Below are 16,369 nucleotides of genomic sequence, written 5' to 3' on the forward strand. Positions count from 1 at the left end.
CCCCGGCGGCCGGTCGCTCCACTGGAGCAACTCATCAAGCCACTGAGCGACTCCAAAAACTCTCCTTCCCGTTTATTGCTGTGAATGTGACACCTGATTAGAGCAAGATTAAAACATTATGTGGGGAGCACTGACCCGGTAGATTGCCTTCATCTCCTCCTCCTCCTCGCCGCCTCAGACCGAGGAGAGAGACATTAGCATATAATAGATTGGAACAAGGGCATTTAAGGGAGGGTGGCCGGGTAGAGGGTGGTGGTGGTGGTGGGGTTGTCCTAATGCACTCCTCTGGAAACCTATTCGTATATACTGTATACATTTAATGCAGCTACAAACCCGCGTGACCTTGAGTCTCCTGTGCTGCAGGTGTAAAAAGATGTCCCGCTGTCTCCAGAAGAGGGAGCCATTTGATCAACGCCGGCACGGTTGGGAAGCAACCAAGTAAAGCGTGGATTTCAAAAGCGAGGAAAGAAGCCAATCAGCAGAGTCATTATCCTAATGTTAGCACGCTTATTGTCATCACGGCACAATGCTGGCTCAGCCTCGTAGGCTCAGCGGGAATCCTCAGACGTGGTTCGATGTCGGCTATCAGCCCCTCGACCGAGCGCTTTCATCCTGCCTGGATTCACTAGCAGCTTGTCCAGCAGCTTGTCGGGAGAGGACAAACAAAAATCCACACACGTTGACCTTTTGCACAGCAGGCATTTTGGCGTTTGTCATCTACGCCCAGCCAGTTTTCTCCATCATTTTTTCAAACCTTGACTAGTTTGCTTGCTCTACTTTTCCGGGGGTCCTTTATAGCACCGAAGCCCTTTATGACGTCATAAAAGGTGTTGTTATCACTCTGATACAACCTCGCATGTTGGTGACATCCCACATGTTGGCTGCACCCTTTGAAACCACCTTGTTTTTGTCACAACACGTGGAAGGTCCAAGTAGCTGAAATCAATTTTTTTTTTTTTTTAGCAGGAGACTGTAAACAAAGGGCTAAATGTGCTGTTTGCTTCACATCTACAGTTTTTCTGGGTATAAAATTATGGACCGTAGAAAACATTTTTCTTTAATACAATTATCCTGCTGGTGATAAATATGAATAATATGAATTAATATGAACCCCACTATTGTGCACAATAGCTAACCAGGTGTCGTACAACAACTTCCTTGTTTCTTGACTGCAGCCAAACGCTGTCAAGCTGGAGATGTGACTCTGCCGAGGGAGTGAAGGTGGCAAAGGCTTAGGTATAGCATGTGATTCGGTCAAGCGTGTGTGTGTGTGTGTGTGTGTGTGTGTGTGTGTGTGTGTGCGTGCGCCCGCCCGCGCGCGCGCATGTGCACCTGTTGTAGTGCACATGATAATGAAACCAATTATCGTTTCAGGAGTGTGTAAGAGCATGTCACTTTAATAAACAAATACCAAAGACATTTTCAAAAAAAAAAGAGAAAAAGAAGAACAGAAATAGAAGCTACCACGTTCCCTCATATTAATTCAACTCCCTGAGGCAAAGCCTGATTTATTTTTTTTTTTTTTACTTGTTATTTCTGGGTGGAGGCTGGCTCTCACTCAACCAACAAATCACATTTTGGAGTTTGGCTCCATTCAAGTGTGACTTTGTGAGTCGGACAGAAGGAGCCAACAGCGGCGCACGTGTCCTTACATAATCACATGACCTACAACAAAAGACTACAACATCTGACCTCACTGCCGCGGCGTCGCACACCTTTCATTTGGGAATCTTCCCTTTGCTTTCCCATTTTAGTGTTTCCAGAAGCCCCAACAAAAGTATTACATTAAATCAGCAATACATTACATTTACATGTCCATCATAAATTCAGTATTTTTCTGAGATATTTTATAAAAGTTTCAGCCCTTGACTGACAGAAGCATAGAGTAAAATATCTAACATTGCGTGATAGAAAAGACAGAGAATGCACAGAGTACGTAAGACAACAAGACATTTTCAACCTGGCTTCATAAACAATGGGGGTATATATGGGGTATAATGGGGTATACATGTATGTATGTACGTATATGTATATATGTACATTATATGTGTGTGTGTGTGTGTGTGTGTATGTATATATGTGTGTGTATGTGTATATATGTGCACTGTCTATACACACACACACACACAGATATATATGTATATGTATATGTGTATATATATGTACATATGTATGTATATACATACATGTGTACATAAATGCTTAGCAATATTTTTGTGATTCGGTGTGAGAATACATTTCAAGGTGACTGCTGCCTATTAACTCACGTCCCTCATGTCGCGAGGACACCTTAAAAGTTCTCATAGTGATGAATGAAGTGGGCCTGGTCCCTCTTGTTCATCTTCTGGCAGGCCTTCTCCACGTTCTTGGTCAGTCCAGGTGGTCCGCAGCTGAATACTCCGATTTTACCCACCTTACAATAAAAGTAGAAGAAAGAATTGACTAATATTTTGCAGTCCCCCCCCAGATGAAGATAAGGGCGGTTGTTGTACCGTGGGGTGGACCTCCTGCAGTGAGCTGAAGAAAGAGACAAAAGGTGGACGGCCAAAGTGGGTGACGGACCGCAGGCCGGTGAAGAGGCTCCGGTTCCAAACCTTCTGGAAGTGGCGCTCGCACACGTACTGCCAGCAAGGACAGCCAGGAGGGGGAACAGCCGGACACAACACAAGGAATCACCTCTTCAGATCCTTTCAAGACTAGCTCCTGATTCGCTTTCCAGAAAGTTATAGTAAGTATGATAATTATAAGCATTCCACATTAAATGGATTAAACGTTTGATTTTACACAATTTATTTGCTCTTGCAAATCTTTATTATTTCTGCCTTTATGGATAATTATGTATGCACATTTGGAAACTAATGCATTAACCAATCAATCAATTCATGAATGAATCAGTTGGTTCATTCATCAGAAGATTGGCTGCACACAAAGCAAGACGTGATGGGAATAATGGTGCCACCTACTGGCAATAGGACGATTTTATTTATTTATTTATTTATATATTTAAATTAAAAAAAACTATTGTTTGGCTGAGCATAGTGACCTCACCAGCATGGTGGTGCGGAGGTCGAACTTCTCGGCCACCTGGGTGATGTAGGTGTGGACCGAGACCAGCTCCTGGGTGTCCATCTCCTCCACCTCCCTGATGATGTCCGACACCCACTCGAACTGCCGCTGCGTCCGTGTCACCCAGATGAAGTAGACCTTCGAACAACAAACGATAGGTAGATAGATAGATAGATGGATAGATAGATGGATAGATGGATAGATAGATAGATAGATAGATAGATAGATAGATAGATAGATAGATAGATAGATAGATAGATAGACCATCACTGCTAAACTTTCAGCACCTTTTTGCACTGAATCCTGGACTTGATGCAGGATTTGAAGACCAGGTCCTTGAGGATGGAGGTGAAAGGTGTGACGCCGATTCCTCCGCCCACCAGAACCGAAACTTCATAGTCGGTCCACTCCTGGTGGCCTTCGCCGAACGGGCCGTCCAGGTAGAGCTGTCGGATGGAAGCAGATGCATGCAGTGAGAAGTAGTAAGAAACAGACTTGATGGTTCAATATTCTAATGTTATGTAATATCATCATACAATCCTCAGTTTCAGCAGCAAACTAATCAACATACTAAATTCAGGAGACTGTAAACACTCTCTAAAAACATCTGCAACTATGGATAATTAATCATGTAAAAATAAAAATTAAAAAGAAGAATAAATATCCTCCATATGGACATAAAACGGACGTTTTAAACCCGTCCTGGACAGAAAAATCACACCACTCGAACCTTGGGATAGGCTCCCAGCTCCAGCAGGCTTTCCTCGGTGTAGAGCTCCCGCAGCTGGCTGGTCCACGGCCCCACGGCCCGGATGTGCAGGCTCAAGGTCTCCTCGTGGGGGGCCGAGGTCAGCGTGAAGGGGTGGTACTCGTCTGTGCCCAGGCGAAGGCATGCTATGCGGACCCACTGGCCCGAACGGTAGGCAAAGCCCTGCGGCCTCTTGAACTCCAGATGTGTCACACCTGCAAAGAGGGAAGACGAGGATGTGAACACAAACAATTTCAGTGACGACAAAGGGAAAGAAATAACATCAAGGCTTTGTAAAAATTCTGGGAGATGTCACCTGAAGGCAGCAGCTCAGCTCGCAGCACCGGGATCTCCACCTTCTTCCTGCTCAGGCTGATGAGTTTGTCCAGCAGGAAGAGCAGCCCGGGTGGGATGAGATAGACGTAGAAACGGGGCTCTTGTATCAGAGCGTAACTGCCGTGAATGACCGTCTGTGTGAGGGGAAGAAAAACAAAAACCAGACAGAGTTAGACTTGCTTCAGGAGCCGTATCAGTGCCTGGGTGAGAAGAGTCGCTCACCAGAGCGTACACGACCACGTAGAGGTAATGAGTGATCCAAAATCCACGGAAGCTGATGTGACGGAAATAGTGGGAGGCGAAAACGTACATAAAGGCGAAGGTGAAGAGTAGCAGGATGCCTGTCACTCCTGGAAAACAGACAGGGAGACGATAAAACAACAGTGCTTCTGGTGTCAGAGGTCATTGAAAGCAGCAGAGTTGCTGCCAATCAACTTCTTTTCAGGAAGAAGCTGCTGCTAACTTGGAAGGCGACAAAGAGCAGCTTTGTCCAATCACCAAATCATCATTAATCAATAAATTTTCCGTATGTTTTCCGTAGGCTCTAAACCCAAAGAACATGTGAGGTGAATCATATGTTCCATCTACAGGAGCTTGCAGGTTCTCATGTTGATCTGAAAATCAGCCTCCTTTCCTGTCATACCTGGGATGGTTTCAAAGAACCACCACGTCCACTTCATGGGGAGTTCAGACCTGCAAAAAACGGCATCGTCAGCTCCTCCAGATAATGACAGCCTTCTGCAAATATCTGCTAGAACTCAGGAAGCTCACCCGTTGTTGAAGAAGACCCTGGGGAAGAGGCAGGCCAGGATGCTGAGGTCGCTGACGGAGAAGACGTAGACGTTGACCACGTGGCCCAGGCTGTGGATCACTGCACAGCAGGGACAGGAGTGAGTGAGTGAGGTCACGACTTCTGCCATCAAACCCCCCCCCCTCCCCCCCGGTGGCTCCGCCCCCACCTGACAGGAGGACGGCAGTCATGGCCATGAAGCGGTGGAAGTCGATGGCGGCGTCGAAGGGGATGTAGCGGTTGAGGAAGGTCTCACGGCACAGCGTGATGAGGTTGCGGCACACGGTGAGGAGCATGTAGGGGAAGAGGAAGGAGATGGAGGCGGCGGTGCCCCGAGAGACGGCCACGCCCACCAGCGACATCCTGGGGAGGCCCGTAGCCTCGGCCTGGAAGCGGTAGTCTGAAGACACAAAGCAGCAGCAGAGTGAGAGGCTGGACGCTGAGGAGGAGGAGGAGGTTGAGGAGGAGGAGATAGAGGAGGAGGGAGAGGAAGAAGAGGTGGTGGAGGGGGAGAAGGAGGAAGTGGATTAGGAGGAGGAGGTGGAGGAAGTGGAGGTGAAGGAGAAGAAGGTGGTGGAGGAAGAGGAGGAGGAGATGGAAGTGGTGGAGGTGGAGGAGGAAATGGAAGAGGTGAAGGAGGAAGCGGAGGAGGTGGAAGTAGGGGAGGAGGAGGAAGTGAAGGAGGTGGAGGAGGAGGAGAAGGAAGTGGAGGAGGTGGAAGTTGAGGAGGAGGAAGAGAAGGAGGTGGAGGAGGAGGAGAAGGAATTGGAGGAAGTGGAAGAGGTGGTGGAGGTGGAGAATGAGGAGGAGAAAGAGGAAAAAGAGGAGGAGGAAGAGGTTGAGGAGGAGGTTGAGGAGGAGGACGTGCAGGAGGAGTAGGAGCAACCTCCACCTACAGTAGCATCTCTCCAGGCAGAGGCCGGCGGTGACGGCGTAGACCACAATGAAGCAGACGATGTGGCGGCGGTAGTTCTCGATGAAGCGTTTGAAGTGCTGGACCTTCTGCCAGAGCGGGTTCCTCTCATACTGCTCCCGTTTGGGATTCACGTACACGTTCGGAGCTCTGACGCTCAGCCTGGAATGTGCGAAGGGTGAGTTTGAGCTTTTATGTTGTGGAGGCAAACTAAGAACTTTTGTCGTTTGCTGCCACCTACTTTTTCCTTCTGCGCACATCCTGCCCCTCCGTCTTGTTGAAGCTGAGGGCAAAACAAACAAACAGGCTCAACGCCGGTCATACCAGTTGGCCGCTTTGTTGGGTACACCTCGCACGTGTCAGGTTGGTCGGACGTTTTCACCACATCCCAGACAATCTAGTGGACTGAGATCTGCTGAGGCCGTTCAACGAGAGCGAAGTGACTGCCGTGGTTCTAGAAACCAACCTGAGATCTGAGTTTTGCCACATAGTGCGACGGACGAGCGTAGTGAGCAAAGGAAGCTCAGCCAGGCTGTGGCGTCTGAGGTTCATTTGTCACAGAGAGCGGCCGAGAAGACAACCAACAGCATCACAGCGGGAATTGCTGATGAGTACACATGAATCCAATTTCAGAGGCCCAGACTGGACATTTCTTTGAGCTCCCAGGCCCAACACGCCTGAATGTACTCGCCACCGCACCGCTGGCTGACATTTGCATTGACAAGCGATTGAACTGGTGCACCTAATAAAGTGGCTGTTTGCTGGATACAAACAAGTGAAAGAGTTCAAGTGGTTCCCACTGGTGTCGGTGGAGCAGATCAGACTCAGCTTCCTGCTTTCTGACCTGTTTGCTGGAGAGATGAAGGAGACCCTTTGGTCCCGACTCAGACGCTTCTTCCCCTGTTTCTCCATGCCTGCACACACACACAATCACCCACCCACACACACACACACACACACACACACACACACACACACACACACACACACACACACACACACACACAAACCCCCAAATTAAATTCTCCTTTCTGAAAATTTCTGTATCCGTCTGCTGTTTTCTTCTGAGCAAACCTTTGACGTTGAGTTGAGCGAACTGCAGCTCCTTCTCGTGGTCCTGCAGTAGGAAGTGGAAGTCCTCCCACGTTATCCTCTCCTTGTCGCCGAAGCCGGCCGCCTGCATCATGGCCTCGATGCCGTCCTCCGCCTGGCTCTTCGACAGATTGCAGTTGGAGATTTCAATGAAAGACCTGCCGCACATCAGAGGAGAAGAGCATGGCGGTGGAAGGGTGTTGAACAGGAGTCAATCAGATGCAGCCATGAAGAGGAAAAAGAAAATAAAAGCAAAGGAAACTGCTCAAACCGGAGCATCCTGGCAAACTCCTCCCTGGACAGCGAGCCGGTGCCACCGATATCGTTCATGGTGAACATCAGCATGGATTTTTCCTCAGGGGACCCTGATTGAGAACATTAATCCCATGGGAACACTTTAAAACCATTTCCTTTATTCCCTTTAATTATGTAAAACTTTTTAAATTGACAATTTCATCCTATAACTAGTTTTTAATTGTGTAGCAGTCATTACCAGTGGGAATAAACGTTTCTGGAGCAACCCCTAAGGTTAAATCTAATTTTTTCCAACTTTAATAAAAAAAAAAACAACCAGCATATCATGCAGCCAACCTTTGAAGGAAGGCGGCTGAGATCACCTTGCAGCCAGTCCTCCTCGTAAATTATTTCGGTTTCAGAGTTTTTTCATTTTGGAATTACCAATTTAGGGTCGTCGCCCTCACCTTTCATGAAGATGACGATCACGTCCAGGAACTCCTGGAAGGACAGGTAGCCGTTCCCGTCCTTGTCAGCCAATGAGAACATGGAGTCCACGAACAAGGAGTCGGACTTGAGGCCCAGGGCGTCGGCAAACTCGGCGGCCGTGAGCTCACACCGCAGCACCTCGCGGGCTTTCCTCCTGGAGACGCCGCTCAGATTGCCGGCGTCACACTTGTCTATTTCCAGGACCTAAGCCAGAGATTGGACAGCATTGCCACACGTGACTCATCATCGTCGCCTCCAGCTGTTAATAACTGCAGTTATTAGAAGCGTGACGGCCCGCAATTTGTCCCTCCGGCTGGAAGTCAGAGCTCACTGATGGCGCTTTTTTTGCAGGTTGAAAGGCCGCTGACTGTACCTTGGAGAAAGCGTGTCGGATGAAGGTCTCCACGATCTGAGCGCGCTGCTCCCTGGTGGTGGCCTCCCTCAGCAGCTCCTCCTCCCTCATCTCCGTCACCCTCATCCCCCGGCCGAGGTCGCTCGCCGCCTGCCGCAGGTGCCGGACGAACGGCGCGCGGCCGCACTCGTCGTAGAAGAAGAGCACCTGCAGGTGGCGGAGAGAGAGGATGAGGATGAAGATGTCTCATCTCACGCAAAACCCACTTTACTGTTGTTTTACTGCCCGTGAAATCTTATAAATAAAACAAAAAAGCAAACAGTTGTTTACTTTGCCTTCTCCAGTTTGTTAGATCAGTGTTTTTCAACCACTGTGCCGCAGCTAGTACTGGCGAGTAATCTATTACTAAGTAATCCACTACTGTAATTAAACCACTTTTATAGTAACAGAGTGATGCAGTGGGATTACTTTGGCAAAACTGGTAATTATATCATAATTATTTTATCAAGTAAGGATTTCATTACTTTTCTGAAATATTTTGCAAGCTAAAAATGTCTCATTAACCACAAAATGTCTGAAATTTAGAAAAACAACAGAACACAACGATGTCGCAGCTTGATGATGCAGCCGTGAATGCAACGTCATTGATATACGCAACGACGCACCAAAACAAGCGTGGCGGCGGCAAAAGAAAAAGCAGCCATTGCGTTTGATAGCTGGAAATACACACATGATTTTAAGTTCATCTCGTCTACACCAAAGAATATTGTGGTTTGTTGTACGTTATGTGCAGGAAACAAGATGTTCTCAACTGTTACTTTATTTATTTTTTAACTAAAGTAATTAGTAATTTATTTACTTAAACAAAGTAGTTAAAGAAATAATTTGATAATTTTTTTAAGGAGTAATCAGTAATCAGTATTTGGATTACTTTTATGGACTAATTCCAACAACACTGTGCAGCAAAATTATGCAATTTCACTGAATTGGTCTCAAAAAAATAATGACATTCCATTGTGGAGTGACTGTGTTTTAAAAGGAACAGAAGCCTCGTTTCCTCCCTCAATTCCTGCCAGGAGATCAGCTTTGTGTGCATCTAAACAGCCCCAGCTGTTGAGCAGTTGGCTCAAAAAGGTTAAAAAAAAAATTAAAAAAAACCCACTGTGCCAGATATGCTGCCTTTAGTAGCTTCTTGCATAATTAATCATGTGAGGCCAAACCACTGGAGTCCAGGAAGCTGTAAATGTAGTTTTAATAAGGGAATTTTTAAAATCTACAAGAGGCTTTAAACCCTCCAGCCTCACCAGGTCGTACTCCTTGGACACTTTGAGCAGCAGCGCTCTGTGCTGACGGTTGTCGGAGAGGACGACGTCCAGCGAGCCCTGGTTGTCCAGGTTGAGGCAGCGGAGAGTCGAGCCGGACGGGTCCGAGACCCGCAGCCTACTCTTCTCGACAAACTCCAAGCTGACAGGAAGCAGAGGTTTCTTATGGCCCTGCCACTCCGAAGCTGGAAAATTGTGATGAGAGGAGAAAAAAAAAATCAAATGAGATGAGAGAGAGAAGGAGATTATGGATGTGGCGTAAACAGTCTGGGTAGAACCTGGCCGAGCACTGTATCATTTAATCAGCTGAAGAGTCCTTCCTCTTTGTACAATGTGCGAATAAAATGCTTTTTGTGTTTAAATATCCTCAATTTTTTTTTTTTAAAGCCAAGAACAGTGTCTGCCTCTCCGTCAACAGCTGCTGGTGTAGCAGAACATCACAGCCACTCACGCCCAATAATTGAGACTACTGTGAAATTTGGCAATGTTGTTTTGTTAATCTCTTTTAAAAACCTATTTTTACAAAGTAGCAGTCTGGTCCATCTATGCTCTTATTTCTCCTTCTGTATTTACTGACTATTTTTTGTTGTTTTCTTAACGTTGTGCTATTGTTGCTGTAACTGTATTTTTATGGCTGTGTATGCAACTATGTTAAGAAAGGTGCAATACAAATAAAATTTATCATTATTATTATTGTACAGGATATTTCTGCTGAAGATTTCATACCGCTGATCCCCACAGCCGGCCCATCGTTCCGGGTCCCTGCTTTTCTCCTCCTCTGGAACTTCCTGTATCTGTGTTTCCGGAGACAAGCCACCATGTAGGCAACCAACAGACTGACTGCAGAAGGAAAAACAAAAAGACAGACAGAGATAATATTTTACAACAGAGTCACTGATGGCTCATATTAGCATTCTTGTTTGACACTGACCAACAGGAAAGAGGAACAACACGACGATGAAGATGCCAAATCCGACTTTGCTCCCGTCAAAGTAGTGAAGTTGGGTGGCGTTAGTGCAGGGCTGCAGCATGGACTCGTTCAGCTGTGTGGGCTGAGCACAGGGGTCACCTGGAACCCCCGGAGATCAACCTTTAAACCACTTCCTCACCACGTGACCCTGTAAGCCCCTCCTCCTTTCCTTTCAGCTCTAGACAATTACCATCTCTCCAGAAAAACACTTCCTGCTGCAAGTCGGCAGCCTCAGCGCTGGTGACTGCAACCAGGACGTCGTGGAAGGTCATGCCGCGGATCTCCCGGATCTCCCGCTCGCTGAACAGACTGGCGGAACACAACGCAGTAGGTCAGACAGCGGGCCAAGGAGGAGGCCGAGCGTGATCCGTGGATCATGGTCGGGGAGCGACTCACCCGCTCTGTCTGTTCTCGAACCAGAAGCGGTCTCCGTTCCTGGTGCGCTCAAACTGGTCCAGGATGACGGCCGAGAAAACCGGGCCGGGCCCGTCCAGCGACTCCAGCAGCCCCCCGGGGAAGAGCTCCAGTTTGGAGACGTCGCCGTCGTACAGCTCCTCAAGGTCACGCAGCAGCTGTGAGGGAGACACACACACACAAACACACACACATAGTCAGAGGAGCTTAAAGCAGATCCCTCAGTCCTGGGTTCTCTTGGCCTGGTTCTACCTGCGGGTTGGTGCTGCTGAGCTCTGGGTTGATGTCTCGGAACGTGGTGACAGGAGGAAGATTCAGACTTTTCCTGACCTCGGTGTAACTTCTCAGGCCAAAGTCTCGTCCTCTTTGGATGGTCATGGCCACCAGGTCGGTGCGAGTGAACCTCAGAGGGCCGTACATGAAGTCTGACACGGAGGAAGGACATAGTAGCAGTGAAAATGTCTTGCTATTTCTCAAATATTTTCAATTTAAATGTTATATTTCCACCAGTTGGTTCCCTGGTGTGTAAATCTGCTATTTATTTTTATTTTCTAAAAGAAATGACTCAAAGGAGGAAAGAACTGCTGCATTAAACTGGTCCGGCACCTCTCAGGTCCTCTACGACGATGTGATCTTCTCTCTCTGCTATCTGGGAGGCCATGCCCATAATGAGTTCGTCCACATCCAGGCCAGTCCTCATGCTGTCACTCTGGAGAGGATCAACAACCAAGATGAATTACTAGAAATTAAAAAAAAAAAATACGGTGCATAATATCTTTATATTAAGATCATCTTGTCTCCTCAGCTACCATATTTTGAAAAAAAACCTGACAAAATAAAAGCATGCAAAAATTAATAAACAAAAGAAACTGCTGTGTGGTTTCAGTAGTTGATACATGAAGACACTTCCTGATTTTTTTTTTCCCCCCCACCTGCCGTTTCCAGAAGCTGTTGCAGAGACGAAGCGCAGCTGACGAGCCGCCGTCTGCACTGGCAATCTCCCGAAAGTGGCAGGACCTGTTTCTGCAGGAGGGAAGAAACAGCAACAACCATAAAGCTCCTGGAAAGAATGGTTCAACATTTTGGCCCGTTGCCATCACCTCTGTTGTCAGGTGAGCAGGTAGATTCCCTTTAATTATCAGCGTGGAGAGGAAGAGAGAGAGAGAGAGAGAGAGAGAGAGAGAGGGAGAGAGAGGTGAACGCTAGCGATCGCCCTCCCTCAAAACTCACCAAACACACAATCACACAATTCCCAAAACACTCTGCTGGGCAAGCGGTGACCTGCAGGCTGGCCACTCGGTGAAATAATAACGCATAATTGTGTGACATTACGACACATGAGGCCAATAGTGGAAACTGCTTTTTTGAGCGAACCGCCGGCCGGAGTCACTCGGCGACACCTCAGACGGCGCCGTAGTCACTGTCTCGGTTTTTGGCTCCGATAAATCAGGTTGTGGGTCTGGGTGGACACTGATGACTAGCACTGAGGTAGTCATCAGTGTCCACCGCAGAGTCCGCCACCACCACATGGCAGTTTCTTCTCAAATAAACGGACTGTTTTGATGACGGGAGGAGCGGCTTTTGCTATGAATTTTAGTTATTTATTTATTTTTAGCATAATATAGAGACAATACATAGCTTTTTTTTTTCTTTCTTTTTTTTTTTTAAACAATTATACAGAAATTGCTGAAGAGGTAAAAAACACAAAATGGGCTTATTCAAGGAAACCTCCCCAAAAATAAAGATAAAATAGAATACTCAAAATTCAAACAACAATAATACAAATACCATATTATAAGACAAAAAACTGTATAAAACTAAGAGTAAAAGTGAAAGTGAAATAATGAAGTAGAAGCTATGGAGTCTTGTTGTATTAGACAGGACTAAAGACTTAAAACTTTTTACCCAATGAAAATGTGAATTCCAAAATAATGACTGTAAATAAGAGAAAATTGACTTACGGCAAAAGGGAGTACAAAGTTTAACGGCCTGTCTTGCATTGAGAGAATGAACCTGAGAGTTAACTGGAAAGAATTCATTGAATTTATCTCAAGATGTGATATTATTATCATTTCATCATGTGGTGAATGTGCAGGTCACAACTTGCTGTGGACAATGTTGGAGTGTGTATTTGATGAGATTTCAGAGAGGAGGACCAGTACCATTCACCAGCTGGAGTCTCTGCCCTCACTGATAAAGGAAATGCACCAACTCATTTGACCATAGGGACTACGACAAAAGGCCAATTTCCCAAAATGCCGAACTCATCCCTTTACTGAAAGGCTCTTCCCTGATTCCCCCAACAGTACCTCATATAAACACCAGGTGGGGCCATGGTGATGCCAAATCTCATGGCTGCTGCCTGGAACTCAGGAGAGACCCCCGGATCCACAAACTTCTGGTAACCTGCAGGCGAAATGACGGGGTGACACATCAGCGGCAAATATAAACTATCCATTCATCATCAGGGCGCCACGCTCCGTCACCGTGTGTGTGTGTGTGTGTGTGTGTGTGTGTGTGTGTGTGTTTGTGTGTGGGGAGGTTGTCAAAGTTAGCCGACAAAAGCGCAGCATTAAGGCGATGGGCTCCTCTGGCCAGAGGCCCTCCGCACTTTCCTCGGCCAGCGGGTGCCGACTCAGCAGACGGCGCTCAGAAGCTCAGTGTGAGGTTTTCTGCTGACCCAGCACATACTTGTCCACCCCCACCGGCGACGTCTGCTGCTGCTGCTGCTGCTGCTCACCTCACCGCAGCTCGTGGCCACTGGTGCATTTACCTGTCACAGTCACACCACGTGCACACGAGCGCCAGGGGGGCTGTTCTTACCTGCGTAAGGAGGGAGCTTCTTGTCTCCCAGGTTTGCAGGCAGCCATTCATAGAGGGCGATGTTCTGCAAGGGTGGCAAAAAAAAAAAAAAAAAAAAAAATCTGCAAGTTTGTTTGTGGTGAGATGATGTGACAATCCAAAATGCTGCAGGAAGTTTTTAAAAGTGGCCAATATGAGATTGATTTTGCTTTCTTTGCTTTCCTTCTTCCTCTGACATGTCCCTCCTTCTCTAAGTATAGCTCTTGCAGAGGTCAGCTCCCCGAACCGGCTTGCAGGATGATGCACTCGCCCTCCGACTTTAAAACCCTCAATTTGGCCCGTCAAATCACGACCACCGGGCGCAACCTCACTCCCCGCCAGGGTGCAAATTACAGCAGCGCCCTCGCAGCAGGCGGATTTTCTCCTCCTCACCTGGAATGTGGCCACCACGGTCTTCCTGGCGTTTTGAAACAGCGCCTCGTCTGACCACCCTGGATGCTCCTCACGCAGCCTGGAGGCGACATAATTGTGGTAGCGAAACCAGATAATCCCCTCTGCCGCCGTGAACATGTTCTCATTGGCCCAGGCGTTTCCCAAGACTGCGGAGGAGATGGGACACGTGTTGCAGGGAAGTTGCTGCGAGCTATTTGTTTGCTTCAGCTGAACGCATCTAATTTCATGCAACATTTGCGAAAGATCCCCCACCCACAAGTTTGGATGTTTTGTGATACTTGCCAAAACAAATTGGTCGGATCCTCCAGTTGGCTTGTGTGTCATGGTGTGGAGATACGTTACGACTTGCCTAAACTCCGTTGCGAAAGACTGAGACTTTCAAAGATGCCCCAATTAATCACCAAAACAACATATAAAGCTGTTTACCAGCACACTTCCCAAAACAGATGTTTCAACAACTCTCGTGCAGATTTCTTTAACAATTTTGTTGACGATATATATGTTTATGATGCAATATCAAACCTGTTTTTTGTCTTGTACTCCAGCAGAAAAACAGCCTTGAGCAAATTAATTATCCACTAAGCTCTGCAGCATGCTTAGCCCTCTGTTTACAACCCTGTGTGAAAAATCTTCACGCTGAAGCATCTGGAAGTCACACCCCCGTCGCACTGATTGATTGATGAGCTCCTCCTCACCGCTAATGAAAGATAATCTGCCTGTTTGTTTCTGAAGGTCATTGCGACACGACATGAACAAAAGAGGGAGATCTTCCGCGACCGCTGCCGCCGCCTCAGATGGAGGCCGAAGCGACTTTCAGAAAACAAGCGGCAATGCTTGATGACACCGTCGCAGCGCCCTCTGAGCTACACACAGAGGGATTTCACCGCGGCCAGGGCGACAAGGCGTTTACACAATAATTAAAGAGCCGTGCGTGTGGCGAGACGGAGCTTCACTTGACTTCACTTGTCACAGGAAGCCTGTGTGGAGTAATATTGGCCTCCCGTGCGCCTTGTTTATTTTTTGTTTTTATTCTCGCTCTCAGTTGAGGAGGACAGGTTCGATGTTTAAAGGTGCAGTCAGCCAAGTCTGCAAAGAACACATTTTTTTTATTTTTTTTTTTATCTTGAGTAAAACCTTCTAGTCTGTCCATGCAGAGTCAATGAAAATGCTGTAAGTTGATTGCGGCTAAATTTGGATGTGTAATTTAAGCCCACAGAAAACATTTGTGGGGAAAAAAAACAATGAAGTGATAAAAAAAAAAAAAGTGTGTGCCTGTCACATTTGAAGTGGCCTATCAGGTCTGTAGAGCCAGGCGGTTCTGGTGTCAGGACTCTTTTTTGAGCACGTGGTGAGACACTTAATGTACGTCACCACCTGGTGGCTGGCCATGAAGCTTTGTGGCGTCAAACTAAATTCTTAACCATATGAGGCCAGTCAAGGGGTAAAAAAAGAAAAGTGTGCCATTTATAATGTTGAAGTTTGCTCTTCTTTTCAGAAGTAAATGCTCTCCGGTTTTGGTGAAAACTGACCAAACTGCAGAACCCACGCTGCAGCAGCAGCAAACCAGCAACAGCTTAGTCACACTTTGTCACTTTGTTAGTCAACACTCTCGCTGACAAATATAAATATGATCGATTATAAATATCCAGTGTTGAGTTTTTCAAGATGGATCTGCACGATGCTCCAACCTGAAATCTCAGCAACCCATCACAGAAACATCCAAATCTCCAACTTGTAAACATTCTCTCTGCCAACAGATCAGTCCTATCGCGACTCTCACCGTAAAGGCCCTGAGGTCCATGGTCTCCAGTTGAAGGGTCGGCGGCGCTCCACATAAAACTTGGTCCTCTTGCCCGACTGGGCATGTTCCACTCAGAGCCTGAGACCAAGCGGCCGCCGGAGAAGCTTCTCAGGGAGTCGGACCAGGACGTGGAAGGACCATAGATGGAGCTGCCGTCGATCCAGGAAGTGACCAGGTTCACCTGCACAGGTCGCATCAGACCTTCAGCTTATTTCACTGCAGTCATGTGATGCGTCATCTGACATCACATTGTGTAGCTGCTGTACCTGTATGCGAGGGTTGCTGGGACTCTGGCCGGAAACCTTGTCCGACAGCCCTCTCTGGAACGGCAGCAGAACTTTCCCCGTTGCCAGGGGGTCAAAGACGGGGTCACCTTTGGGAACGGGGATGTTCATGAACTCGGGCGGACACCCTGGAGTTCTGGAGTCAGAGACTTCAAAAGCAACATGATAACCTGGAAGATAACAGCCAGAGTCAGAGTTAGTACAGGGGGATGTCTGTCTAATAACCAAGAAGTCACATTCTCTCACACTCCTCTAGCGCTATCGGTTCTAGGTGCTACTAAAGTTTTGCTTTTATTCCTGCAC

General features: G+C 47.3%; 1 protein-coding gene across 1 annotated transcript; it reads right to left on the bottom strand.

The window, feature by feature from the left end:
• Positions 1 to 2,256: 2,256 nt before the first annotated feature.
• On the bottom strand, positions 2,257 to 16,236 carry duox (dual oxidase). Its single transcript, XM_076027147.1, has 30 exons — positions 16,049 to 16,236; positions 15,762 to 15,963; positions 13,961 to 14,127; positions 13,550 to 13,613; positions 13,036 to 13,132; positions 11,659 to 11,749; positions 11,333 to 11,435; positions 10,979 to 11,151; positions 10,709 to 10,884; positions 10,503 to 10,621; positions 10,274 to 10,411; positions 10,069 to 10,182; positions 9,325 to 9,527; positions 8,042 to 8,227; positions 7,647 to 7,872; positions 7,217 to 7,310; positions 6,928 to 7,103; positions 6,698 to 6,767; positions 6,095 to 6,136; positions 5,837 to 6,015; positions 5,110 to 5,340; positions 4,922 to 5,021; positions 4,794 to 4,843; positions 4,373 to 4,500; positions 4,131 to 4,284; positions 3,797 to 4,029; positions 3,354 to 3,512; positions 3,049 to 3,204; positions 2,493 to 2,621; positions 2,257 to 2,413 (listed from the first exon to the last, which is right to left on the bottom strand). The coding sequence occupies exons 1-30, from the start codon at positions 16,175 to 16,177 to the stop codon at positions 2,291 to 2,293; spliced, it is 4,212 nt and encodes a 1,403-aa protein (XP_075883262.1). The 5' UTR covers positions 16,178 to 16,236; the 3' UTR covers positions 2,257 to 2,290.
• Between the last annotated feature and the right edge of the window lie 133 nt (positions 16,237 to 16,369).

The sequence above is a fragment of the Nelusetta ayraudi genome, unplaced genomic scaffold, assembly GCF_046127955.1.
Source record: "Nelusetta ayraudi isolate G7.1 ecotype Tasmania unplaced genomic scaffold, CSIRO-AGI_Nayr_v1 ptg000020l, whole genome shotgun sequence".
Classification (NCBI taxonomy): domain Eukaryota; kingdom Metazoa; phylum Chordata; class Actinopteri; order Tetraodontiformes; family Monacanthidae; genus Nelusetta; species Nelusetta ayraudi.

Bases quoted from the DNA above. Each gene is read 5' to 3' on its own strand.
- duox (XM_076027147.1), bottom strand. From the start codon at position 16,177: ATGAACATCCCCGTTCCCAAAGGTGACCCCGTCTTTGACCCCCTGGCA. The intron at 8,228-9,324 runs GTGAGGCTGGAG...CGCCACCTGCAG, and splicing joins TGTCCAAGGAGTACGACCTG to GTGCTCTTCTTCTACGACGA. The intron at 4,844-4,921 runs GTGAGCTTCCTG...CGTTTTTTGCAG, and splicing joins AGGGTCTTCTTCAACAACGG to GTCTGAACTCCCCATGAAGT.